This window comes from Oncorhynchus masou, chromosome 15 (genome assembly GCF_036934945.1).
Source record: "Oncorhynchus masou masou isolate Uvic2021 chromosome 15, UVic_Omas_1.1, whole genome shotgun sequence".
NCBI lineage: Eukaryota > Metazoa > Chordata > Actinopteri > Salmoniformes > Salmonidae > Oncorhynchus > Oncorhynchus masou.
This window is the reverse complement of record NC_088226.1, coordinates 58,984,122-59,011,088: the sequence shown is the minus strand read 5'-3', so window position 1 is coordinate 59,011,088 and position 26,967 is coordinate 58,984,122. Positions and strand designations below refer to the sequence as shown.

Genomic DNA, 26,967 nt, shown 5'->3' with positions numbered 1-26,967 from the left:
AGTAATCTGTGGATCCTTATAATCAGCAACCAAAATGGGTTAACCTACTTACCCACAGTTAACCATCATTAATATCGAGTATAAAGATATATAAGCAAAAGAACCCCTGTTAAAATGCTCAAAATAATCATGTCTAAATCAACTCAACATCACTTCGAGCCCAGTGTAGACGAGCCTAGTCTGGACTCTAGACATGAATACCCAGAGCCCTACCTAAAACACTCCTGGTGCTTATTCCACTGGTGGTGCAGTTCCACAATCCACATTCAATTAGCCTCCATTCAATCAGTACTACTCTTTCTCTGTGTCCTACCTGAGGAGAACCTTCAGGAAGACGTTGTCACACACTGAGACCTTAGCATCAATATGATGTCGCCTTATCAAATTCAAATAAACCATTCTCCCTGTGAGAGATATCTTAGCTATTCTGTCCACTGCATATACGAAAACAGAGGATTCCTCCATATTAGTAGATTGCTTTCATATAGCCTACCCAATCGTTATACACTCATCAGTGTGAGCTAAACGGTAATAACAACTGATCTAGATATCATGACACAGCCTGCATTGGCCTATGATTTAGCTGGTTTTATATTACAACTGTAATATTTGACAGAGGCACCTCAGAATGTCTTATTGTCTTGAAAGTGTCTGTTGACAACCAGAGTAGGCTACTTAATATAATCCCGAGTTACCATAACAAGCCCAGAAGTGAGTGGGTGTGTGAGGATTATGGGCTTGGCTTTAGCCTCATGCTCCTGACTGTGAATTCAACACAAACAGCCTTTATTTGTTTTTGGATATCGGAACAGTGATCACTAACCTTGATTTTGATAATACTTTCTATTTCAACGAGTTGGCAGCTCTGGGCGTTCTGCTTACTCCGGGCCAGACCCCAATCCCCAAGACTCAAAATGAAAAGCGACGGCTCAAAAGAGGCATATGAGCCGGCATCCTGACAAGACTTACGTTGGCGAGCCAATAATCCGCCTCTACCGTCCATTCTATTGGCGAACGTACAGTGACTAGAGAACAAACTGGACAAGCTCTTTTCAAGACTATACATCAACGGGACCTGAAGAACTGTAATATCCGATGTTACATCGAGTCGTGGCTGAACAAGGACATGGATAATATACAAAGCGGGGAGGAACGTGTTAAAAACAGCTGGTGCACGATCTCTAATGTTAAGGAAGTCTTGAGTTTTTGCTTGCTTAAATTAGAATATCTCATGATAAGCTGCAGACCATACTATTTACCAAGAGAGTTTTTATGAAGGTTGTGCAATGTAACAGCAATATTTAGACTTAGGGTTGCCACCCGTTTGATAAAATACGGAACGGTTCTGTATTTCACTGAAAGAATAAACGTTTTGTTTTCGAAATGATAGTTTCCGGATTTGACCATATTAATGACCTAAGGCTCGTATTTCTGTGTGTTTATTATAATATAATTAAGTCTATGATTTGATATTTGATAGAGCAGTCTGACTGAGCGGTGGTAGGCAGCAGCAGGCTCATAAGCATTCATTCAAACAGCACTTTCCTGTATTTTCCAGCATTAAGTTAAGTTAAAATAAAAGTGTTCACATTCAGTATTGTTGTAATTGTCATTATTACAAAATATATATATATATATATATATATATATATATATATATATAAATAATCTGATTAATCAGTATCGTATTTTTTTGGTCCTCCAATAATCGGTATCGCCGTTGAAAAATCATAGTCGGTCAACCTCTAGTCCACACACACCGAGACAGTCGTGAAGAAGGCACAACAACGCCTCCTCCTCTCAGAAGACTGAAAAGATTTGCCATTGGCCCTCAGATCCTCAAAAAGTTATACAGCTGTACCCTTGAAAGCATCTTGACTGGCTGCCTCACTAGTTGGTAAGTCAACCGCTTGGGTTCTGACCACAAGGCGCTATAGAGGGTAGTGCGTACTGCCTAGTACATCACATGGGCCAACTACTCTGCTGAGCTGTGGATATCAGATCCATTCAGCCAGGCCACAGTATCGATGAAGCAGCATTGGCTGAGCAGATCTGTCCAGCAGGGATCGAACTCCTGAGCTTCCCCCTCTTGCTCACTCACACTCGAATCCACTTTCCTTTGACACACACTCAGTCCATACATCTCTGACCAAGGACATATACTGATAAGGCCAATATGGCACAGCCCTCATAGCTATCAATGTAAATTGACAATCTACACAAACAAACCGTAAACAAGTGCATATAAGCTTCAGGTCACTGATGTCCAGTCAGCAGAACCAACCAACAAGGTCTGGTCCAAAGTATTGGCTCTTCATCATCACTAATCCTCTATGGGAATCAACTAAATTAATGAAGTCAGCGGTTGTGCTGAGGTCTGCTCAGACAATGTTGAAGCCTGTACCTAGTCCTCTGACTTCCATAGAAGAACCACCACAACGTAGTCAGGTACCATGGTCCTCTGTAGCTCAGTTAGTAGAGCATCTCCCTAGCAATGGCAGGATAGTGGGTTCTGGGACCACCTGTATGTAAAATGTATGAGAGTAGTTTGCTTTGGATAAAAGTGTCTGCTAAATGGCTTATTATTATTATATATACCTATTTATAACTTTGACTTAACTCCAAGAGGGGGAGTTTTAAGCTGGAGCAATATTATTCAGCTACCGCAGAAAAAACATTTGTCTGAATTCCAGAGAACATTACGCTACCTGGCAGCCTCACTCCACTGCACCACACACAGTCCTGTTCACTAGCCTACTCCCATCTTCCATCAAATGGCGAAACACAAGACAAAAATCAATGCTGTTGATGTAGCAACATCAATCAGACTGCATTGGGCTCATACAGGCATCTACATTACAGCAGTACACAGGGAGGGAGCAGAATTATACGACACACACTGTCAGCACTGAGGCTGGGATATTTATAGGAGTTATGATACAGTATCACTAACAACACAAACGCTGTGATACACAGAATTATGGCAGTGTCATTGAAGCTCTGGCACATGGGTACTCAAGCACTATTTGAGAAGGTCTGGTCACACACAGTTTATACAGTGCATTCGGAAAGTATTCAGACCCTGTCACGAGTCCGACTGAGGGTGGTTTCCCTTCCCGGTCGGGTGGCGTTCGGCGGTCGTCGTCACCGGCCTATTAGCTGCCACTGATTGTCTTTCCTCCCCCTCCTTGTATGTTTATTGGTAGCACCTGTTTGTGATGATTAGTTTGTCTTTATTAGACAGCCGGCCCGCCTGGTTGTTGTGCGGGATTATTCATTGGTAAACCTTTGGCTCTGTAGTAGAGGAACGTGTTGGTTCCTGGTCGTGCATTTTTCAGTAGTCATTTTTCATTCCCTGTGTTTTGGGGCCGTTGTTATTGTGAGCACCCTGTGGTGCGTTGGTGCAATTAAAGAGCACAGCATTGTACTCTGTCTCCTGCGTTTGACTCCATACCCACAACATCCGGAGTATTACAGACCCTTTGAATTTTTCCACATTTTCTTACGTTACAGCCTTATTCTAAAATGGATTAAATAGTTGTTTTTCTCTCCCATCAATTTACACACAATACCCCATAATGACAAAGCAAAAAAAGTTTTTTAGAAATGTTTGCAAATTTATAAAAGATTTAAAACTGAAATATAACATTTACATATGTATTCAGACCCTTTTCTCAGTACTTTGCTGAAGCACTTTTGGTAGCGAGGTCCTCTAGGGTTTGACACTACAAGCTTGGCACACCTTTATTTGGGGAGTTTCTCCCATTTGTCTCTGCAGATCCTTTCAAGCTCTGTCGGGTTGGAAGGGGAACGTCACTGCACAGGTATTTTCAGGTCTCTCCAGAGATGTTCATTCTGGTTCAAGTTCGGGCTCTGGTTGGGCCACTCAAGGACATTCAGCGACTTGTCCCGAAGCCACTCTTGTGTTGTATGGCTGTGTGCTTAGGGTCATTGTCCTGTTGCAGGGTGAACCTTCGCCCCAGTCTGAGGTCCTGAGCACTCTAGAGCAGGTTTTCATTAAGGATCTCTCTGTACTGTACTCTGTGCTCCATTCATCTTTTGCTGAAAAACATCCCGACAGCATGATTCTGCCACTACTATGCCAGGTTTCCTCCAGACATGACGCTTAGCATTCAGGCCAAATAGTTCAATCTTGGTATCATCAGACCAGAGAATCTTATTTCTCATGGTCTGACAGTCCTTTAGGTTCCTTTTGGCAAACTCCAAGCGGGCTGTCATGTGCCTTTTACTGAGGAGTGGATTTTGTCTGGCCATTCTACCATAAAGGCATGATTGGTGGAGAGCTGCAGAGATGGTTGTCCTTCTGGAAGGTTCTCCCACCTCCACAGAAGACCTCTGGAGCTCTGTCAGAGTGACCGTCGGCCCTTCTCCCCCGATTGCTTAGTTTGGCCGTGAGGCCAGCTCTAGGAAGAGTCTTGGTGGTTCCAAACTTCTTCCATTTAAGAATTTTGGAGGCCACTGTGTTCTTGGAGACCTTCCATACTGCAGAAATGTTTTGGTACCCATTTTAATCCATTTTTAGAAAAAGGCTGTAACTTAACAAAATGTGTAAAAAGTAAAGGAGTCTGAATACTTTCAGAATGCACTGTGAGTGGCAAAGGTGGAAAAGGTTTGGATGAATATTGTAATTTATCGGCATAGTAACAAACCGCCAACACGCAACCCATGCAACCCCAAACTGTTCACACCCCTCTTATTGGCAGAAAGAAAATGTTGCTGCAATTCTACACATTTTGCCATGGGGCGTTGAGAACATTTAGTCATTTTTAAAGCAAATTTCCTGCATTTCTACCCATTTTTTCATGTCTTATGGGTGTTCATATGACACTGGAGTGACTCAACAAAAAGAAAATGGGGGACCCCTGGCGGTCGAGGCCCCTGGGCACGTAATCTGGTTATAATAACTACGATTTTTTAAGTCGGGACCTGCGGTCCGTATTGACCCCGTTTTGGACCACTGTCCACCAGTTGAGTATGGCTTCTCTAGTGGTTCTGAGTTTAATGCTAGCAGAAATCATAAACTCAGAATTGAGATGACTGAGTCATCTCGAGCCATATCTTTAGAGTTGGGGAGGTTTAGCCATCATTCATCTCAGTGTGTTAACCTACAAATCTATCTGATAATGCATATAAAGTGCAAAAACAAACTACAAACAGGTATAATCATCATGTAATAATTCTGGCAGCATTGATGCTGGACATGGAAAGGTTGATCCATGACTGATTCAGGCAGTCGCCCAGGCAGTCATGCCAGGATAAGTGTGAGCATGCAGCCTCCTGTATGCCTGTGTGAATGAGTTGGTGATAGGATCACATCACTAGTTAATAACTGACTGTAAACCACTGAATACAGTTGGATGAAAAGTGCATGTTGTGATAGAAAGAAGTGAACCTCTGGTCAGGATGATGAACAAATCCCTCTCTCCCTCCGCCCCCACACACAGTCAATACCTTGTTCATAACATAGACCATAAAACAAATCAAAGATGAAAGATTATATCAAGTCACAAGTTATGTCTTGTAGAAATAACTGGCTGCCAAGGCCTAAAAAACTGCCCCCAGAAACCATTTAAAGGGCAGTGAGCAAACTTAATCTGTCAAGAGGCAGCATGAATGAGACAGATGGAAGAGAATATGAGGCACTCAGGTCCAATTCAGACTGTCTGCAGAACATACTCTATTTCAGAACCATCCCATCTACATAACCTAACACAAATGTACACATGGACATGACTCACACACACACACTCTGCACCACACCCAGCAGCACTCTTCCTGTGTGTGTGTGTGTGTGTGTGTGTGTGTGTGTGTGTGTGTGCGTGCGTGCGTGCGTGCGTGCGTGCCCTGTTCTGTTCTGTTTCACTGTAGCTGTTGCTGAGGATCAGTGAAAGGAGCCTCTGTTCTTCCCAGCTTTATTGTGATCTTCCTTTCTCAGGCCCTGTGTTGTTCTGATGGCAGGGTGTGGCCAGGTCAGATGTCAGCCAAATAGGGTGGGCGTAACCCTCCAGGGGCTGGGGGGTGCAAACAGAAGAGAGTTCTCTCCATATGAATGGAGAGGAGGCTGTGATGTGGGTCAATGGTACTACTGCTTTGGCCCTCTGGTTTCAGATAGGTCTTGATGAGCCTCCTGTCTGTAGCAGTAGACAGACATGTAGACATAGTCCTCCTGAGGGGCCTACCATACACAAAACAACATTCACACGTGGGCCCACATGATAAGCTTATACGCTAATGCGCATGTGCACAAACATGCACACATACAGAAAATGTATGGACAGGAAGGACAAATTGTTGCCTGAGTATTGCTATGATGTCACCTGAGAACATGTCATGCGTTTGTTTGTTGTGGTTTCCACTCCGGCTCAAAGCATGTCTCTGCAGAGAGATTGTTCCCAGCAGCAGCCAAGCTTTAACAAAACACACAGTTATGACATTGAAAGGTGGCAAAGGCCAAGATAGAGTGTGATACAGGTTCATTTTTAAGGTCTCTTTCAGAGCAATGTCAATACTCATGAAGTCACACATGATGTCAATAGACTCAATATAAATCAACTGAAATTGATAGATACACTTTAATAGATACATTAAAACTAGGGATGCACTGATATTACATTTTTGGCCGATACCGATATCCGATATTTTCCTTGCCCCCCCCCCCGAAAAAAACAGAATACCGATACCGATAACCGATATTTAAAATTTTAGCTGCCTTTTAAGCATTCTAATACAGTTAAATAGTTGAAACACACACACACACAGACCAAAATGTTATTTTGTTGGCATTTAAGTCCCCATTACAAGTAAAACATAATCAAAACCTGTTTCTTTCACTTACTTGCTGTGCTGTTTTGTTGTTCATTTGTTCAGTCGTTTCATTCTCAACCAGGATTTCATCATACATGTCAAGCAGTGAAGTTTCAGCTCTGTCTGTCCGTGGCCTCTTCTGTCGTGGGTCCTCTTCCTCGGTGTGCACTGTCAGTATGTCCGTTTCCATCTTGTCCAGCTGTCTGTAACATTTCACGTAAACCCTGTTTCTTGTCTGCTTTGAAGTAGCGGGCCTTGTACCTAGCATCGAGCAAGGTGGCGACTCCGTAAAGCGGCTCAGAGAATGACACCAGATCGCTTGTTCACAGCCTCTACTAGAGTACTTTTGCAAGTTTTAACCCCAGCAGTTTTGTTGATGAGCTTATTTCTTTCAGGCGTTTCAATGCCATGACCGAGGGTATCACGTCTGCTGCAGTCGCAGTTGATGAGCTTATTTCTTGAGTTAGTTGTTCGAATGGTGCTAGGAGTGTGTTCATGTTTCAAACATGTTCTCAAATGCCATTGAAATGGCAACAGCGGTATGAGAACCAGCACATTCTTGAGCATGCAGTGCGGCTTTCCTTCAGTACGAAATCCTATCGATCCACTGTGCTGTCAGACTCGGCATACTCATGGGGATGACATTTCTGGTACAAATGTCAGTCATGAAGCTAATAGCAGTAACACCCATAGCAAGCAGCTCATGGTGGTACATTTCAACAATACTGTGTAACTTCGGTAGGGCAACATCTGAAAAATAGCGCCTACTTGATACAGTGTACTGGGGCTCGAGGTGCTCGTCCAGTCGGCCAAAGCCAACATCATCCACAACAGAGAACGGTTGATTGTCCAGGGCAATGAATTCCATTATCTTGGCGTTAATGGATTTTGCCTTTGAGTTGTCTTGATGAAATGCTCTTACCCTTTCGAATGACTGCTCGACTTGAACATGTTTAGTTGCTGGAAGTGTGCCCTTAGTATTTTTCTGCTTTTGTTCTAAGTAGTCTCTGAACGTCTGGGGGTGATGCACTTTCAAATGAGTAATTATGTTTGTGGTATTGAAAGATTTCACCCTCTCCCCTCCTCGGGAAATACTAGCAGTACAAATGTTTCATATGGCCTTTTTGTTATCTTCCTTTGAAACTTCAAAATAGATCCACATAGCAGACATTGTGGGCTAGGTTAGGAATGCTGTGTTGCATGTGTAATGTAGTATTTGTTGTGGCGTCATTACCTCATCTACCTACGTTACATAGCTATGACAACGGTTTTGCACATTGGCGTTAAACTAGACATCGGGCCGATGCCGATGTTGGCATTTTTATCTAATATCGTCTGATTCCGATATGCTTACCGACATATCGTGCATCCATAATTATAACAGCATGATAACAAGATACATTTCTAACATCATTCAATTAATGGCAAGAAGAAGAAGAAAAAAAACAGTGCTTCAATACATTTCTATTCGACATGTTTGTGAGTGACGTGCAGAATCATTTGGTGAATGTTTCCTGAAGCAACAGCGATTCAAGCCCCTTCCACAGCGCACCTGTGTGGAAGGAACCTTGGTATGGAGTCACATAATTGTTGCCAGTGACTACACCGGTGACTTTGGTCCAATAGCATTGTGCCATGAAGTCTGCTCCTCTCTCTCCAGACCAATTCGTATGCACTTTACAGGGCCAATGTGCCGCCGTGCGCATACCAACTACAGGCACTTCATCATAACCGGCTCACGCACCATGCAATAGACAGCATTCACACACCCAAACCAGATCATTCTCACTCTAGTAGAAGTCCTTCGTCTACACAAACACTCACACTCTGTTAGGCTACATCACCAACAGCCATCCAGCAGCCACAGACCCCGGTGTGATTCACATATAGTGCCTTTAAACCGACGAAAGTAGCTAGTTTATTCATTTGGGATGCTTATCTGTCTCTGTGCTGTCATTACTGCAAATAGGCAGAGGAAGCCAGTCACATCAGTCAGATCTCTTTTACAACCCCCAAACAAGGCTCAGGGTTTCAGTCTCAGTTGCATCTGAAGTAACCTAGCACAGAAAAAAAATACTGGGTTGTTTGGTTCACCCAACTGCTGGGTTGCAGGCATTGGGTCACTTAGTTGGGTTGTTTTATTTAAAAAGAGCAAGGTTGGGTTGTTGATGGTGGGTTATTGGTGCTGGGTTATTGAGATATGACCAGATCGTATAGCTGTACATCAAATCAGCAATCTGTTCTAGCTCAGTCCCCAAAAAGGAGTGGTCCCGACCCCTGCACACACACGTGCTCCAAGGGCAAACAACGTGTGCATAAACACTGTGCAAATGGAGCCTGTCATTACAGCCATAAACAGTGATACATTTATTTTCAAAACTCAAGATACCGAAATAAACTGTGTTTTACAACTGAAATTTTGATCTGAAAGTCATTCATGTTAGCAGTCAATATCAACTAGGGATAGCGTGTCACATTGTCACTTCTCAGGAGTCCAGAGCAAGCAGGATCATATGGCCTACCTGTGTGCAGCAGAGGTTGCAGGATCGGATGGAAAGCACGATCTGTCAGTCACCTTTTTCTTCCTCACAAATATCAGAATTAATTTGCCTGAAAGATACATCTTCCTCCCGTAAGTATTGAAGGTAGTGTGATGTTACAGCTATCTTTAGACATATAGCCAGTACCCACCACTGAGGTATAGAATTGTAACCCACCCAAACTAGGCCTAGCTGAAATATGTAAATGATCAATGAAAACACCAGGTAGCCTATTGTTGCAACCTGGTCTCAGAGCATTTCGTATTAATCTGTATGTAAAACCAAAACACTCCATTTAGTATGATATGTTATGAATTACAATTCGTATTATCATGTTTTGAATTGCAACACGTACAATAGGTTACAAATTTGCAAAATGTACAATATATTGCGAATTTGTTAAATGTATGATATGTTACGAATTCTAGCTAGGTGGCTAGGTTAGCTAGGTTAGGTCTTAGGGTTAGAGTTAAGGTTAAGTTAAGGAGTTAGGTTCAATTGTTAGGGGATGGGTTAGCTAAAAGGATAAGTTGAGGGTAGAGGGAAGGGTTAGCTAACATGCTAAGTAGTTGCAAAGTAGTTGAAGAGTTGCTAATTAGCTAAAATGCTAAAGTTGTCTGTAATGAGAGTTGAAGTCACAATCTTTGGGTTGCAAGAAGTGCTAAAGTTGTCCATTTTGAGATTCTAAATCACAACCTTTGGGTTGCTAGGTGTTCGTGTTATATGCTCACCCACCCCGACCAACCACCCTAATTTAGTTTTTGCCTTAAGTAACCATCTGTCTTATTTAACCATACCAAACGTAACACATCATACTAAGTCTAGTCTAGTGCATGACACCAAGCGGATTGTTGTAGCAAAGATGCATCTGTAGCAGATTGCCAAACTGTACTTTAAATGGATCATATCAATTTAGGTAGGCTACTCTATTTTTGACATGCAAACTTGTAGAAAATTAAACAAGCGCTTTCTGGTCACTAATCTGTATATGTGCGCCCGCCTTTGCGCATCATTGCTGATGACTGGTAAACAGTCAAGAACCGAAACTTTTTGGTTGAGAAGCACAGATTAGATGTTTTTTTTAAACAAGAATTTGGTGCAATGCAGATCAAATAAGCAAAGGCTATTCTGTATGTAGCCTATTAAAATATGTATGAATTGTTTCTATTTTTCCCATTGTTTCACACTAGCAACCCCACAAAAGTTTCTCCTTGGGGGGGTTTGATTAATCCGTGTAGGCGTGTTTTGCATCAGCTGAAAGTTTATTGCATTCAATTTGGAACCGGGCTGGATCCCAGGAGTGAGCCAGGCGCCCAGTTCAAAACCCACAGTGAAGTTGGCTATAAACAAAGTGACGTAATTAATCACGTGTAGTAATTAGTAGGATTCTGTGTTTTCCCATGCAAAAGGGATTGCTTTTAATAAAAACGCCTTATCTGCCTTCCCAATGAAAACAAGTTAGAAAATTACAACATGTTTTTTATGGAAAAGATGCACCATGTTGCTTTGTTGACAAAATGTCAGAGTTGCACAGATTACTGTTCGATTTGAGAAGGGCCCGCCTCCCTTCTCCGCTTTCGCCCGATAGTTTCAAGTCATCAGTCTCAAGTCAAAGTCGAGGCCTGAGTCTTGAGGCTCCGAGTCAAAGTCAAGTGATTTTATTTTCTATCTTGTAGAGTCCAAGTCATACTCGAGTCAACACCTCTGGTAATAAATCATCTTTATATTCTAAAAGAATGTGTAAAATGCTAAACATTTTAAAAAATGTTGATTTGCAGTATGTAAATGTAACATGATGAACAACAACTACATTTACTCTCACAGGTTGTCAATAAGAGCTTTCTGAAAGCCACACCCCTGATAAGCCACGCCTCCTGAAAAATAACCTAAGGATTACATTCAAAAAGACCCAGCTGCTAGGTCAACCAGCATGAAAGTAAAAAAATATCCAACTGATGGTTAAATTAACCCATGTTTGGGTAATCCCAACAACCCAACAACATGTTGGGTTTTCACAGAAAGAGTCAGTCATTGCCGATGTAATTAGGCCTACGATATACAACTCCAGCATGCCATTAATATCCTCCTTGGTCAAAAAGCCATTCCAGGCACGAGATATCCATCGACCTATCCATACACAAGGGGGCCCGAGGGACGTTGCCAATGGTAACTTCCGACACCACACAGTTGGAGCGCCCAGACGAGCTGGACCAGAGTTCCCTTACCAGCACCTGCACCACCGCCCTCGCAATATGCCTGCCTATGTGTGCGTTTTGCCATACCTGCCCAAAACAGACTCTTCCCCCATATGTTGCCTTCGCACCAGCTACTCAACCAGCTACTGCCAACAATGACAGCTTAGCTGGCAGACGTTCTATGGAAAGCTTAATAACCGCTGTCACGACCTGACACAAGAGACATAACAAACGAGCACAGCACCACCAAATACCACTTCCACTCCATTCCGAACACCGCTCTGCTTACCTCCTTCCGTGGGCTGCTTTGTCTTTTTTCCCCTTGGGCCTTCTCTTTCGGGCCTGGATTGCCATCACTAGAAGAGATTAGATTAATGTAGAAGTAGGTCCGATCACCGAGAAGGGACAGAGAGAAAGAACAACACATCAGTCTCGAGCTTTAGCTGGCCTGGCCAAGCATCCTTAACCAAAAAGGTTGGAAACCCCCGCACGCGCGTAATTTTACCACCTCTTATCAAAACCAACAAAAGCTGTCCCGTAATCGGAATATTTGAAAAATAGAAAAGATTTTCATACCTTTCCTGGAGCTCATGATGTTTTCCTCCTTCCCTTCAGCAGCAGCGGCAGCTCAACGGCAGCAGCCGAGATCTCACGCTCTCTCGTCTCCAGCCTTCTCTCTGGAGAACGCGCACTCCCTCTGTCGTTTGGAGGAGGAGGCGCGCTCAAGCACTGGAGCTCTATGCTACGTGGCCGCGCACAACTGTCACAATTGAGGTTAGCGCGAAAAGGAGCGCTTAAATTGAAAGAACCAAAACCAGAACGGTCAACATTAGACTATCCCCATTTTATTAATGTCTCTGATGTCTTGAACATTAAAATATTTCCCCTGCCTGCTTCCCTATTTACCCCCACGCCAAAGCACTGTTAGCTCAGTAGGCCTCTATCTAGAACCTAAAATAGTTATTCCGCTGTCCCCATAGGAGAACCCTTTGAAGAACCTTTTTTGTTTCCAAGTAGAACCCTTTCCACATAGTGTTCTACATGGAACAAAAGAATTCTAACTGGAACCAAAAAGGATTCTACCGGGAACCAAAAAGGGTACAGCCGAAGAACCCTTTTGGAACCCTTTTTTTCTAAGAGTGTAGGTTAACTGGGGCGTATCATGAGCAAAGGGAACCCTGAATAACACAGAGCCTCCTGCTGAATTATACACCCTATTTTATATTTTTTTCAAGACATGTTATTGACATGCTGGTTCTGGCAAAGTTTCCTTCTTTAGGATCCCATCCAATGTTCCAAGCTGTTTAGGATTCTGGGGAATGACTAGGCCTGTCTCTAATGGGCCAATAATAGATTTAGCAAGTTAGGTCAATGGGTTTCAAAAAGTATCTGCAATTTAGTTATCTGTTGTGTCACCCGATCAAGCCATAGCTGGTGGGTCATATTATGGCAAACATAATCCGTTATTATCTCACCCTGGATCACATATATAACTTTCTCTGACCCAGAACAACAATTATCCTACAAATAGGCCTATTTCTCAAAGACATCTGTATTTTTTAGATTTCCATTTTAGGCCTGCCTGCCTGCGATTGGCAAACTGCGATTAGCCTGCATTTTCTTATTATAGGCCTAGTTATTACTAGACTATTAGAAGTATAAAGTATATAAACTACAATCGGTATTGAACACTATGTGGCTGCTGAATCATAGGCTATTCATAAATGAAAGATAACGTTATATTGAAACACTGTGGCGTTTGGCCAATGTAACCCTAATTCTGATCCAAGTCGGCGAATTCGATTATGCTGGGCAACAGTCCCGTGACGGAAACGGGCAAAAGGGTGAGTGACCTCAAAACGAACAGTAATCTGCGCTGCTCGGTTGTGAAAAAGGCAGCATGGTGCATCTTCCAGAAACATACATATCTTTTCCATAAAATATATGTTTTAATTTTTAACTAGTTTTCATTAGGAATGCATATAATGGCGTTGTTATCAAATCAATCATTTGTATTTGAAAACACAGAATCTTAGTAATTACTCCACGTGCTAAATTACTTGTTTCGCTATCATATGCTATCTGTGGGCCCCGACCTCTCATTTTAGACAGCTCCATTGTAAATCTCCATACACCCGGGTTACCGGGCCATGCTTAACGAGTACCACCACCGTTAAAGACACGGGATATTTTTTTATTGACATGTCCTTCAGCCAATAACTGTTGATATGGGCGGGTTTCAATACATTACTTTTTCCGGATTCGAGCGCACACACACACGTGTGTAGGACAACTGGGGTACTTCGCTGTGCGTACTCTACTGAATTAGTAGGTAAATCAGATTTCAAAGTTAAATAACAGTTTATGTCAGTATTTTATTTGGCATTCATGTAACGATGCATAGCTTTTCCATGGCTAAGCATGTGTTGGCGCCTTTAGCAAGTCATGTTACGACTTAGGTTATTGTTATGCGCTAATATCTCTCGTTAGCTAGCTAGCAACCAAACTACCTAGCCAGTTGATGATGCCAAAAGAAAAATGTGAAATTAAACACGTCTCCTAACCATCTGCCATTTATTTGCAATTCGACAGTTGGATGGAACTGTACCAACAATGTCTTTACATCCTAGTCACAGGGTGAAAAGTTGTTGTTACACTGTTTCAGCAAGGAACCCCGCTAGCTAGCACAGAGTACTTACTGTCTTTGATTATAGCCAACCAGAATAATTATCATGTTATGTTTACATTGATACTAACAAGTTACACGGAACAAAAATAAATGCAACATGCAACATTTTCAAATAGTTTACTGAGTTACAGTTTATGTAGGGAAATCCGTTATTTAGTCGCTAATTTATGGATTCCACATAACTGGGAATACAGATATGCATCTGTAGGTCATCGATAACGTTACCTGGGGGAAAAAGGTAGGAGCGTGGATCAGAACCAGTCAGTAGCTTGTGTGGCCACCATATGCCTCATGCAGCGCCACACATACACGCAATTAACTCGATTATGTTTTATTTATCGTTTGACAGCCCTAATAAATAGTATTACAAAGGTTGCACTATATAAGTCTCAATTCTCCCTTTTTCTCCGTCTGTCAGTTTGGAGGCTGTGGCATTTGTTGTATACTGTCTTGTTTACATCCTTATGTCCATAAAACATTGCTTTAAGGTACCATACACCCCATTACTGACTTCAACCATCCGAGTACCTGGCATTTGCCAGATACACAACTTTATCTTTAAGACTTCCTTACGCAGTAAGTACGTAGGAGGCCTTTTGGTAGGCCGTCATTGTAAATAGGAATTTGTTCTTAGGTGACTTGCCTAGTTAAATAAAGGTTAAATATATCATTTTTAAGTCAGTGTTTGCCACAATTCTACCAATAATTAGTGTAAGAGAAGTGTCTAGTAGTGGTGGGGATGTTGACCTATTCATTCACATGTCCTTGTTATCTTCTCTTGACCCTCAGCTTGTGTCCTATGGCGGATGCAGAGCCCATGCTGGTCCCTGCCCCTGGGGGGGAGAAAAGGGCCTGCCCTGCCTTGGAGGATGAGGTGGCCCACAGCACCAAGAGACCCAGAGTCCAGAAGGATGAGAACAAAGGAGGACACTCTCACAAGCCAGCCCAGGATGAGGCAGAAGAGCCAGAGGCGGAGGAGACAGAGCCACTGGAAGAGGAGGATGGAGAAGGGGCCGGGTTAGGTTCTGGAGAGGCTTTTGCAGAGATGATGAAGCATGGACTCACAGAGCTGGATGTGGGGATTCTGAAATTTGTCAGTGAACACAAGGGCTTCTCTGGGATCCTCAAGGAGAGGTTTGTACTGATTCCAGTCAGGCTGTAGTGTGATCTGATCCATGGCGTGATGTATATGTGTTGCTGTGTGCGTTTCACTATGACAGAAAATCTAATACTCTTTATTTAGGTACTCTGACTTTGTCGTACATGAGGTCAACAAAGAAGGCAAGACGGTGCAGTTGGATGATCTCTCGGTTCCTGAGGAGGCTGAGGTGAGCTAACAATGTATCAGTAGAATTGTCTTTCGGCTTGCAGTTTAGAGTGAAACATTATCATTCCTGAAGTTAAAGCTTGACTCCGTAGCCCTTTATACTCAAACCCGTATATACGTGATTGAAATGGAAGATTTGAGCACTAATAAGCACCTAAATTGGAACGTCGTGGCTGTACAGTAACATGCTATACGTGACGTCAAAGCTATTCCTCTGCACTTCACAGTGCTGTATGGGTTTTGACTGACAGCTGTTGTGAATTTGAGCACCGCGCACAACAAGAAGTTGACCTCATCCCTCCTGGTAATTAGGTAACTTTAGAAAATGTTTTGTCTAAGTAAGAGAAATGCTGTAAATTAAGAGGACTCTGTGTATTTTGAAAGATGAGATGTTAAGGATTATAGTAAATACGTCCTTGACAAGCAAGCCAAACACCCGTGAGTTCCAGTCCCATCTCACTTCAAAATTCAGGTCATATACAGTGACAATATTTATGATTTCTATGTTTGATGTCAATTTACAAGAGGAATTGTCGTCATACCCTGGGTAGTTCTGAACACGAGCATATGTTATATTGTGAAGAAAGCACACGCACCTGAATGCACTCATGACTTCTTCCTAGCTGCACCAAATTGCCTTGTGTAAGATCATATTTTATAACTTAGCTAGTCACGTTGGCAAGAGAACAAGCTTAGATATCATGGCCACCTGACTCAGATTGCAATTTATAATGGGCCGCTTTTGGATTGCTAAAACAACAACAGTAGTTGTGATTTCAGGGATGCAGGTTGTGTTCCAAACAAAACTACAAGTGTGCTTGCTCTAGTTCCTCAGCAGCACAGCTAAGAGAGCTCCAAAAAGTACCTTATAGTTGAAGATTCTTCTTCCAATCGTAAAATTGCTTAGGGACAACTGTGCACACTTTGGAGAGATGTGTGTGGCCACCTGGAGTGACCAGTTAGTCCTGCTTCCCCAACTGTGGATTCCATCTTTAAACTGATGTTGGGTTTGTATTGTGCTAGGAAGCCAGTGTGGCAGAGCAGCCAGGGTCTGAGGTTTTCACAGAGGAGCAGAAACACGAACTTGAGCAGCTGCAGCTCTTCAAGAAAAAAGAGGGCAACGTGTCCATAGAGGTGAATACGCTGACTTTCTAAAAACCCATTAATTAAGTCTGAGAATTTAGTAGTAGTTTGTTATCCACCTTGACCAGTGGGCTTATATAACGTTGAATAGTTCACCTATCTTGAAAGGTGACCAGTTGCTTATGGTTGAACACAGATGGCGGATGACACCAAAGAGAATCGGACCCTGGTCCACAAAGCTGTCAAGACCCTGTACCCTGGACTGGAGACCAAGACAGAGGAGCGGGAGGGAAAGAAGTTCATCGTGGCCTACCACGCAGCCGGGCAGAAAGCACTCGCAGGTAGAGACAAGAGAATGGGAGATGGGTGTAATGGACCTTTTTTGGGTTTGTATCTCTCTGGTTTATTTTCGCAGGGTGAAATCTCTGTAACATCTGTCATAGAACAGAATCAAGTCGCTCTCAAGTTTGTGTCTCTTGCTTCAATAAAGAGTTTACATTTCAGAATGAGGAAAGTTATGGTTGGAAAGGGTTGTGCTGCATGTCCTTGTTCAGCTTGGCCTCTTTGGTTCTCACTGCATGTGGTTCTGTCTGAGCCGAGTAGCTACTGCCTAGTTAAATCAAATAAAAAATACTGGGTTGGCTAGCGTATGGGATAAAAAAATGCAGGCTGCATGAATGAACAGGTGCATGTGTAATGTCAACACAACAAACCTGCATGATGATACTGCATGAAGATCCTGACCAGGCCCATGGCCTGTGAGAGGGCACATGGATCTTGACTTTTAGGCCCAACAAATCAGCAGAATCTCCTTGACTGGCCTATTTTGAGATCAGTTAAGACATTGACATTATTCACATCAATAATTTCCTGTGAATTCAGTAGCTTGTGCAAAAAGCACCGCATGGTTGTCATCAAATAATTGCTTTGTCATGCCTGTGGCACACGACTTGCTGCACAGAAATGGTTTGACACAACAGCACTCCCAAAACTGCATGCTGGTTCGCCACACCTGTCGGTCTGTCTGCCTAAAAGTCCATAAACTTATTTTAGTAACAGTCTTTTATCGTTTATATTCTATTCCTTTTGCTCTTCTCTGTGTGGACAGAGGTCAAAATCGCTGCAGGTAAGAAATCCTTGTCCACACTGTTCAGAAAAAGAGAGGTATATGCAATTTAAAGGTTTCAGGAGACTAGTCTAAATGTTGCTTGCCTCACATCTGATTAAATATCAGCTCCTTATCTGTCATGGCATCATCAGTCTTGCACGATTGTCTTTATGGTAAATAAATAGTCATGACTATTTTCAGGGTGTGATGAACTGTTATCTTATTGTTCAGGCTAAGGGAACAAAACCTCAGTTGGTTAGTTTATACTTTAGAGCAATGGGGAATGAGTGTTCAAGTGCAGCATTTAAATTATTCTGACATCTTGGGACATGCAGGATGCTCCCGACATTTGTTAGAGAGGTGGTTAATGCTGTATGTGTTGGGGCCTGTAAACGAAGCTGCTTCCACCCAAAAAGATGAAAGCGCCAGGTAGTTTCAGTATCTTATCAAAGGTCTGAACACTGATGAGGATGTATTCTCTGGTGACAGAAGGTGTTAGATATCTGATCCTCTGCCTGTGTCTCCACGACTTACTCCTTCTGTGTCCCTGGACAGCCCCCAGGAAACACTCCTGGCCTAAGAGCCGTGGGGCCTTCTGCCACTTTGTCCTTTACAAAGAGAACAAGGACACCATGGAGGCCATCAACGTGCTGTCCAAGTTCCTCAGGTAGAACACTTGTTTTTTTTTCATAGCATTTCTCATAAGATGTGTAAGAAAAACTTCTAAACTGTACAACTCCTGACTGACATTGTGCGTCTGCTTTTCTCTAGGATGAGGCCTAATGTGTTCTCTTACATGGGGACCAAGGACAAGAGAGCCGTCACTGTGCAGGAGATTGCAGTTCTTAAGTGAGTGTGGTGGCCTGCCACTCATCAAACACACAAGCATGTAATTATGTTCTTATTAATTAAGTCAAACGCAGCCATTTCTGGGTAACAATTAAGTACATTAAGGGCTCTACATCCTCTATGCGATGGAATTGCAACAGATCCAACGGAGGTTTGTCTACGTAGTTCTACATACTTTTGTGATGCAGGATTTTGGGAACCCGGCACAAACGGAGCTCTAGCTCTATTTGACTATGAAATCGCTGTGGAGAGCCCTTACTGTGATTGTTTTCAATTAAAAGGTTGTTTAGATATTTATATATATATATTTTTTTTTGACAAAAAAAGCAAGAATTTTACTAGGGCTGTCTGGGAGTGGTCTGAGTGAGGGGCCTAATTGTAGGGGTATTTAACCTGAAATCGATCTTATTGGTCTATGAACTTATACTGACTGGTGATTGTCGCCATGCTGGCCAAAACTCCATCCACGCAAAACAAGCAGAAATTTCAGGCACTCTTTTCAAACACCTTTTACACTAAAAAGCATTATCATAATTTTCACACTATTATTCTAGCCTCCTTGTGTGGAATTGTATATAGAACACGTGAAAATCCTGTTTTTGACTGCACTGGGCCTTTATGTTGCCTGTGACTTCAGGGTCACAGCAGAAAGACTGTTTCACCTTAACAAGTGCCTCAATAACTTCAAGCTGGGAAACTTCTGCTACAAGAAACACCCTCTGAAACTGGGGGAACTACGGGGAAATCATTTCACTGTGGTCATCAGGTCAGTGGATACTAGCTGTGTGTGATGTCTGTCTTTGCTATAACATTCTTTGTAACTATAACTACTCCCCAATCCGCATTTATTCAAATAGCAACAACTTTTAATCTGCTCACTGTTACTGTTTTGTTACTGGCTGGTTGTCTCCCACAGGAACATCACCGGGACAGATGACCAGGTCCAGCAGGCCATGACCTCCCTCAGAGAGACAGGCTTTATCAACTACTACGGCATGCAGCGCTTTGGCACCACTGCCGTGCCCACACACCAGGTTGGCAAGTAAGGACAGACACACACACGTACGCCAGTGGCTGATGGCACCTTAATTGGGTAGGACGGGCTCATAGTAATGGCTGGTATGAAATATGTGGAATGGTATCAAACATTACCATTCCAGCCATTTATTATGAGCCGACCTCCCTTCAACAGCCTCCTGTGACATACATAGGGTATAGGGTCAGCAGGCAATAACATGACTACTCTGTGCATGGTGTTACTGGCCCACGGGTATGGGGTAGGCAGGGGATAGGTGATTTGACTGTTGTTGTGTCTGGACCAGAGCCATCCTGCAAGACAACTGGAATGAAGTGATAGATCTGATCCTGAAGCCTCGCCCTGGAGGTAAACAGCCACTCTCCTTCATTTGACTTGGTTTTGAATGCTTTTCATGTAATGTCAGCTACCAGATGGCCAAAGCATTATCGCAAGATCATGTGATCGACTTAATTTGCCGTGACCTTTCTCTGCAGCGGAGAAAGGCTACCTAGTGAAGTGTCGTGAGGAGTGGGCCCAGTCCCAGGACCCAGAGGCAGCGCTTAAGAAGCTACCTGTGAAATGCTGTGTGGAGGGACAGCTGCTCCGAGGCCTCTCTATGTACGGCAAGAAGAACATCATCACTGCATTTGCCATGGTGAGCTGAGCCAGCTTTTACAAACTAATTGGCAAATGCACTGTTATGACTAATCGGGAAGTGATGGGTGACTTGCACACACTTTCCAAACATCATGTACATGATTTACATGTACGTGTGTTTCCAATGGATTGTATGTTATTAAATGTTGTAAAAGATGAGAAACAAACTTGGCCGCACGGGTCCACTGTTGATTTGTTTGATTCATTCAGTCTGTTTTCGTCAGGTTTACTTACGGTGGGTTAACTCCCTGTGTTGGCCCTCATCTTCTAGATCCCTCGTAACAACCGGCTGATGTACATCCACAGCTACCAGAGTTTTATGTGGAACACCATGGTCAGCAGACGCATTGAGGCCTTCGGGCTGAAGGCTGTGGAGGGAGACCTCGTGCTCAGAGGAGGTGGGTCCTATCTGTCTTGTGCGCCTTCGTGTGGGTGTATTTGGGGACAACTGAGTTTTAAATCCTTTGTTAAATCTTCTGTGGTGGACGAGCACATAGCCCAGAGTGCCTGTCTCACAGATGGCTCTCAAGTGTGATAATCCACGTAGAACAGAGGGCTTCAAGACCACCTGCTAGGCTGGACTGAGTTAGTGTTTATTCTATGTAGGGGCTCAAACCAACTAATGTGCACATCCTATTCGCCCTCTATCTCCAGGCACTGCGTTCGTGCTGTCTGCAGCCGAGGCAGAGACCCACTCTATTCAGGAAGTGGTGATGCCCCTACCAGGGTTTGATGTCATCTACCCCACTCACCACGGTAAGAGAGCCCTGCATCCTCCTATCCTCCATGTCAGGGCACAGTTCCCACACAACTGCTGTTCTGATGCCTGTTGTTTGTGGGGGTCGAAGCAGAGGAGGAGAAGAATTTCAATCCCTGGACTACTATATCTCTGGAGTATACGATTCTATTTAGATATGTGGGTGAGGTGTGTGTTTCAGATTTGATTGTGCTCTTTCCTCCTGTTCTGTAACAGTGGGGAAGGGCTACAGGGAGAAGCTGAGTGCAGATAACCTGGACATTGACAACATGAGACACAGGGTGAGGGACTACTCTCTGGCCGGGGCCTACCGACGCATCCTCATCAAACCCAGTGACGTCAGCTGGTCTGTAACGCTCACTATCACCTCGGTATCAAGTAATAGAACAATTTTCTGTCATAGCTAACTAGTAAAGAGCTATCTAATAGTATTATGCAAAATGTCGTTACACATTCCAAAGACATAAAAAGGAGCCGAGGATTTCTTTATTTAATAAAAATTGTGCGTGAGTGTGATATGCAGTACCAGTCAAAAGTTTGTACACCTACTTATTCAAGGGTTTTCTTTATTTTTTATTATTTTATACATTGTAGAATAATGGTGAAGTCATCAAAACTATGAAACACATATGGAATCATGTAGTAACCAAAAAAAGTGTTAAACGAATCAAAATATATTTGAGATTCTTCAAAGTAGCCACCCTTCGCCTTGATGACAGCTTTGCACACACTTGGCATTCTCTCAACCTGGTTTACCTGGACTGCTTTTCCAAGAGTCTTGAAGGAGTTCCCATATATGCTGAGTGCTTGTTGGCTGCTTTTTCTTCACTTTGCGGTCCAACTCATCCCAAACCATCTCAATTGGATTGATTATGTGTGATTGTGGAGGCCAGGTCATCTGAACTCTGAAGCATTTATTTGGGCTGCAATCTCTAATGACCTTATCCTCTGCAGCAGAGGTAACTCGGTCTTCCTTTCCTGTGGCGGTCTTTATTCAGAGCCAGTTTCATCATAGCACTTGATGGTTTTTGTGATGGCACTTGAAGAAACTTTCTTGACATTTTCCATTAAAATAATGGACTGTTTTTCTTTACTTATTTGAGCTGTTCTGATTGACTCAACTGATTCCACAAATGAACAAGGCACACCTGTTAATTGAAATGCATTCCAGGTGACTACCTCATGAAGCTGGTTGAGAGGGAAGAATCTCTAATGTAAAATATATTTTGATTTAACACTTTTTTGCTTACTGCATGATTCGTGTGTGTTATTTCATAGTTTTCATGTCTTGACTTTTATTCTACAATGTAGATACAATGTAGATAATAAAGAAAAACCCTGGAATGAGTAGGTGTCAACTTTTGACTGGTACCATGTGTTTTATTTATTTATTAGGGCAACAGGTAGCTTGGTGGTTAGAGCGTTGGGCCAGTAACTGAAAGGTTGCCGAGCCAACAAGGTGACAGTTTTCAATGTGCCCTTGAGCAAGGAACTTAACCCTAATTGCTCCTAGGTCGCCACTGAGTTGGGATATGCAAAAAACACATGTCCAATTTACATGTATATAATACAGACTTATACATGTGTGATACTGGACAAATATAAGCACCCACCTAATAATTATTGAGGCTTTTGTTAAATTCACTTCAAATACATTTTTTGATAATCTGTCCTCAATTTCTTCAGCTACGATGTTGAGTTGTATTTCTTGTATCGTCTCCTTGTGTAGGGAGGTGATTAACTATGATGACCCTCGTATCTCTCTGGTTCACACTGATGTGGAGAAACTAGAAGACCAACCTCCTCCGGTCTTCAACAAAGGTGTTCTAGCTTCATTTTGCTGTACATTGATCACTTGTGTTCCTCCTCAACTTGGCTTGTGTATGTGTACCCCCATTTTTAAGTGGTTAGAGAAAAACAAAGAATTCTTGACAGCCCTCTTTCTGGTGAAGTTTCTGCCTCACTCTTTTTTTTCTTCATCATCCCTCCTCTCTTCTCTTCCTCCCACCTCCAGAGGGGAAGTACAGGGCTTTGAGGATGGAGTTCTCTCTGCCTCCCTCCACCTATGCCACCATGGCCATCAGAGAGGTGCTCAAGATGGACACCAGCATCAAGAACCAGACCCAGCTCAACACCATCTGGCTCAACTAACACAACACGGAACAACATTTTACTGAGCTGTATCCAGCGATGTCGAACGTTGCAGATAGAAATTTCATGAATAGAGCTGCCACGATTCCCCTATTCGATATGACGATCATATCTTGTCTATGCGATACATTTCTATCTGAACCTTCTGTATTGTTACTTTCTCCTCAATAGGCCCTTGAACTACATATAGGCCTAGACTACTGGGCTGTTTTTACAGGCTGCAGAGCAGTCCATACTCTATGTGCGAGTATCTGTATACTGTGGGAGTGTGTTTGGTACTCTGCCAAGCCAAAAGTCATTCCTCAAGGTGTGTCATAGTGATGATGGAAATCATCAGAGCCACCCACACAACCAAGAGCAACATCTCTGTTGTTATTTCCTTTTTTTATCAGGAGGTTTTAAAGCGTTCCTGCACTGGTGGGGTTCAGAGATATGATTTTGAAATAAGTGATGTGCTGCCTAAGCACTTACAGGTGACGTCTAGGAGTTTCTCAGTAACCCGTGGGGCTGGGATGATACAGGTGACGTCTAGGAGTTTCTCAGTAACCCATGGGGCTGTTCTGAGGTAGGGCTGGGATGATACAGGTGACGTCTAGGAGTTTCTCAGTAACCCATGGGGCTGGGATGATACAGGTGACGTCTAGGAGTTTCTCAGTAACCCATGGGGCTGTTCTGAGGTAGGGCTGGGATGATACAGGTGACGTCTAGGAGTTTCTCAGTAACCCATGGGGCTGTTCTGAGGTAGGGCTGGGATGATACAGGTGACGTCTAGGAGTTTCTCAGTAACCCATGGGGCTGGGATGATACAGGTGACGTCTAGGAGTTTCTCAGTAACCCATGGGGCTGTTCTGAGGTAGGGCTGGGATGATACAGGTGACGTCTAGGAGTTTCTCAGTAACCCATGGGGCTGTTCTGAGGTAGGGCTGGGATGATACAGGTGACGTCTAGGAGTTTCTCAGTAACCCATGGGGCTGTTCTGAGGTAGGGCTGGGATGATACAGGTGACGTCTAGGAGTTTCTCAGTAACCCATGGGGCTGGGATGATGCAGGTGACGTCTAGGAGTTTCTCAGTAACCCATGGGGCTGTTCTGAGGTAGGGCTGGGATGATACAGGTGACGTCTAGGAGTTTCTCAGTAACCCATGGGGCTGTTCTGAGGTAGGGCTGGGATGATACAGGTGACGTCTAGGAGTTTCTCAGTAACCCATGGGGCTGTTCTGAGGTAGGGCTGGGATGATACAGGTGACGTCTAGGAGTTTCTCAGTAACCCATGGGGCTGTTCTGAGGTAGGGCTGGGATGATACAGGTGACGTCTAGGAGTTTCTCAGTAACCCATGGGGCTGTTCTGAGGTAGGGCTGGGATGATACAGGTGACGTCTAGGAGTTTCTCAGTAACCCATGGGGCTGTTCTGGGGTAAGGCTGGGATGATGAACCTAAAATGATCGATACAGACACTTTTGCATGCAGCATTTTGCTGATACCATTCACTACCATAACAGTAGCTAATATGGGTGATGGCTACAACAAACTAGTAGTAATACTAAACAGTGGTGCACGTTACTGTTCTAATCGTAGTGTTCTATGTTTTGCCTGAATTGATACGATAACAATCTATCGCAATATCTATTCTTTGGAACTCTGGTAGAAAGATTTCCTCTTTAAGGGCCACCACCTCAACTCTGTCACCCACTTCCCCAAAGACAGATTTAAAAAAAACTTGAACGCCCCTGCTACTTCCCACAGGACTACAATGAACTGTCTCTGATTGTACGGAATTATCATTTGCTTTTTTAAACTAAAATGTTTTGTTTTGTTTTTTGAAATGAGCTCTTTTTTCTTTTACAGAGCGAGAATTAAAATGTTGAGAGAAGACTGTTGGAGAAGGTTTGTTTCATCAGACATTTGAGATACAGCATTCTGTTCCAACCTGTGCCACTTTCAGAATATCATGATGCCGATAGTAACTATTCAGCCCAAGAAGATCGGTCCTATGAATTGCAGTTCCATCGTCAAACAATGGGAGCATCTACTGTCATAAAACTAATGTTGCTTGACTAAAACACTTTTATTCAATAGACATTGTCATGTATAGTAGTGTTGTGCTTTGGGGGCACTTATTTCTGGTTGGTGGCAGTAAAGATGCATCTTGGCAATGATAGATCAGTTTTGGGTTCTAGTCGGCACTGAGCCAATGCCCCGGTTGCTGCTGGTCATGGCAGGTGCTGTGGAGCTTACCGTCTGGCAGGGTGGCTCTTGCCAGCTGGCAGTAGTTATTGTAGTGATTGCCTGCTATCAGTGCCATGGCTCCAATCTGTGTTTGACAGGATCCAGTCACCAGCCAGTTACCCTGGTATACTGAGAAGGATCTCATGCAGTTTTACTTAATTTTCTGTTATGTCATGCTCTGAAAACAATTCTCTCTAACGGAGCACTTCAGATTTGTTTATATATTTGAATCTGTGGTCGTGTGATTTTCTTCCATATCCCCCTAGCAGGACTGGTGTAACCTTGTGAGTGACCACCATATTTTCTTTTTTTACATGGCCCAAGTAAGATATTATACCAACTCATACCACAAGGGGGAGAAGTTTTGACTTTTACTTTTTTTTTAAATTAAAAACTCAACATCTGCACGTCACACATTATTATTCAATTTCATTAACAAAATTCAAAATGTGTAAATGTCCACGTTCCTTGGTATGAAAACCAATCAAAACTGTCCTGTGGTCAGGTGACACAAACATCTCTAATAAATACACAAATGTGTTCCTCTAAATCCAATCTAAAGTTGTATTGCTCGGCAGCGTGTATTACAGGTACAGCTATTTACATTCCCTCAACTTTGCTTTAATGTTGTGTTCCCGTCCTTCTGGCATTGAAGTCCTTACAACTTTGCTTTAATGTTGTGTTCCCGTCCTTCTGGCATTGAAGTCCTTACAACTCTGCTTTAATGTGTGTTCCAGTCCTTCTGGCATTGAAGTCCTTACAACTTTGCTTTAATGTTGTGTTCCCGTCCTTCTGGCATTGAAGTCCTTACAACTCTGTTGAAAGATATCTGGAACTGCTTTGATTTATGAGCAGATGACCTGCTACAAACTCCTGTGATTCTCCATACTTTATTGTACATTATGTTATTCTATGCACACTGCAGTATGGATAAGTCTACTTCTAACCGGTGAGATGAAATGGGCTATCTATAATTATCTGTATTGTCCCAATTGAGATATGTGTAGTGCAGTCAGGGTAAAAACAACAAAACAATATATTTTAAAAAAAAACACGACTGAAACTGACAAGCAGAGGTTAGCTAAGGTGTCAGCTATCTTGGTCAACTGTAGAACATCTACCACTGGTGGACAGTGTGATGACTGGGAAAGTGAGGAACGGTATGGCTCTGGTCAGGTGGGTCTGAAGGGACAGGGACAGAATGTGGGGTGAGCTGTTGTAACTTTTCAAGGGATATGTTCTGTGTTGCACTGTGATGTTATGCCTTGCGTCGACTTCTGGTGTGTCTGCACTCTAACACAAGGCCATTGTGTTCTGGAACTGTTGCTTGTATAAAATAACTTGCGTAAATAATGATTGTGTTATCACCTCCCACTATATAAGGGACATGGAACCATTTACTCTTGAGTTCTTCCCTGTGAAATCAGATCTCCCTCCCCTGCAGTTGCTTGATTAAAGTTATTATACAATTGAATAGTCTCTGCCTTAATCTTTGGATTACATTTTCCACAACAATAATAATAGGTTAATATAATTTTGGGG

General features: G+C 43.0%; 2 protein-coding genes across 9 annotated transcripts in view; one reads left to right on the top strand and one right to left on the bottom strand.

The window, feature by feature from the left end:
* The window catches only part of LOC135556550 (SRSF protein kinase 2-like), a 93,190-nt gene extending 80,967 nt beyond the window's left edge, over positions 1-12,223 (bottom strand). For both annotated transcript variants that reach the window (XM_064989847.1, XM_064989848.1), the window contains exons 1-2: positions 12,137-12,223; positions 11,850-11,916 (exon numbers count right to left, since the gene is read on the bottom strand). In XM_064989847.1, the coding sequence (XP_064845919.1) occupies positions 11,850-11,916; positions 12,137-12,152 (83 nt within the window). In that variant the 5' untranslated portion in view covers positions 12,153-12,223. The remainder of the gene's footprint in view (positions 1-11,849; positions 11,917-12,136) is intronic.
* Positions 12,224-13,826: 1,603 nt separating this feature from the next.
* Positions 13,827-26,893, top strand: LOC135556549 (pseudouridylate synthase 7 homolog). 7 transcript variants are annotated; one of them, XR_010458005.1, is made up of 18 exons: positions 13,827-13,892; positions 15,039-15,383; positions 15,493-15,577; positions 16,600-16,710; positions 16,856-17,000; positions 17,768-17,785; positions 18,323-18,434; positions 18,539-18,616; positions 19,254-19,382; positions 19,533-19,658; positions 19,939-20,000; positions 20,129-20,289; positions 20,563-20,689; positions 20,946-21,047; positions 21,265-21,394; positions 22,778-22,869; positions 23,063-24,200; positions 24,249-26,893. XR_010458005.1 is itself a non-coding variant. In XM_064989844.1 (17 exons), the coding sequence occupies exons 2-17, from the start codon at positions 15,049-15,051 to the stop codon at positions 23,197-23,199; spliced, it is 1,950 nt and encodes a 649-aa protein (XP_064845916.1). In that variant the 5' UTR covers positions 13,827-13,892; positions 15,039-15,048; the 3' UTR covers positions 23,200-24,242. The 7 variants fall into 7 exon arrangements, 3 of the variants coding, with proteins under 3 accessions (XP_064845916.1, XP_064845918.1, XP_064845917.1); XR_010458006.1 differs by lacking the exon at positions 24,249-26,893 and having other exon boundaries at positions 23,063-23,672; positions 23,721-24,242; XR_010458008.1 differs by lacking the exon at positions 24,249-26,893 and having other exon boundaries at positions 23,063-23,784; positions 23,833-24,242.
* Positions 26,894-26,967: the final 74 nt, after the last annotated feature.

What these genes read in the sequence shown, in the direction of transcription:
- LOC135556549 (XM_064989844.1), top strand. Translation starts at nt 15,049, where the DNA reads ATGGCGGATGCAGAGCCCATGCTGGTCCCTGCCCCTGGGGGGGAGAAA. An exon ending in AAACCCAGTGACGTCAGCTG is followed by an intron (nt 21,395 to 22,777) that starts GTCTGTAACGCT and finishes CTCCTTGTGTAG; the next exon opens with GGAGGTGATTAACTATGATG. An exon ending in TCCTCCGGTCTTCAACAAAG is followed by an intron (nt 22,870 to 23,062) that starts GTGTTCTAGCTT and finishes TCCCACCTCCAG; the next exon opens with AGGGGAAGTACAGGGCTTTG.